The sequence below is a fragment of the Danio aesculapii genome, chromosome 16 (genome assembly GCF_903798145.1).
Source record: "Danio aesculapii chromosome 16, fDanAes4.1, whole genome shotgun sequence".
Taxonomy (NCBI): domain Eukaryota; kingdom Metazoa; phylum Chordata; class Actinopteri; order Cypriniformes; family Danionidae; genus Danio; species Danio aesculapii.
In genome coordinates this window covers 38,098,093-38,099,070 of record NC_079450.1, presented here as the reverse complement: position 1 = coordinate 38,099,070, position 978 = coordinate 38,098,093, and the positions used below count along the sequence as shown (strand labels likewise).

Genomic DNA, 978 nt, shown 5'->3' with positions numbered 1-978 from the left:
CCGAGAAGGACTAAAGTATGTAAAGTAATAGGATAGTTCACTGTACATTCAGCCTCTTTTTTTTTTTGCGGAATAACACCCTTCAGTATATGATAGCCGGGCTTGAAAGGGCTTCATATTGCAAAAACAACTGGCTCGATGTACATCATACCTTACTTATACCATAACTTAATTTTTTATATCATTGAAGTAGAAGTTTCTTTCTTTTTTTTTTTTTTTTTTTTTTTGCATAATATGCTGATGTTATATCACTTGTGGTTTTGTATTTACAGAAAGTTGTAAGAGGATCAATTACAGAAGATTCACGACTAGACCGGAAAACTGCTTATTAGAATCTTTTGCTTTTGATTTGGTTTTGAAAATTGATTTGGTTAAATGTGAAGGACTGAAGGAAAAATACATCAACAGGAGAGCAAGGCAACTTCAAAAAGATCAACATTTTTTGTGGAGACCATTAACAATGGAAGAACCCATAGATTCTAAACCGCCCCAAACCGTGAAATATGATCCAAAATCAGAAACTGTAACATTACCCAATGGGCTGGTGTCCGTGGCAGGTGTTACAGTGGTGACAGGGGGAGCAGAGCTGTCCTGCGGATCTTGTATGTTGGCTTTTGGGGTTTGGGGAACTCTGGTCGGACTGAGTGTTGTGTCGGTGGGTTTGTGGGACAACTCGATGCACGTAAACAGTGGTCTGTCACACCTTCTGGCACTTGGGTTGGTGCTGCTTCTCACCAGCTTCAGTCTGGTAATTGTGATCTTTTTCCTTCGTTTCTTAATGAAACGGAGAAGAATGGCAGCCAGAAGAGAAAGGGCAGAAGCCAACCTAGTGCTGGTGAATGATTATGCAGAAGTTATTTTAAAAAGAGTCACGGTGTGAAGGAGCAGATTAAAGAAAACCTATGTTGTGATATTTTTGAATGTTGAATATATCAGATTCTCTTCTGCTTCATTTTCTCCATTACACTTTGCCTGACA

General features: G+C 39.0%; 1 protein-coding gene across 1 annotated transcript; it reads left to right on the top strand.

Moving 5' to 3' along the window:
• Positions 1-359: 359 nt before the first annotated feature.
• LOC130242723 (transmembrane protein 100-like) lies at positions 360-978 on the top strand. The gene has a single exon (XM_056474604.1). It carries the CDS (start codon positions 461-463, stop codon positions 878-880), a length of 420 nt encoding a protein of 139 aa, XP_056330579.1. The 5' UTR covers positions 360-460; the 3' UTR covers positions 881-978.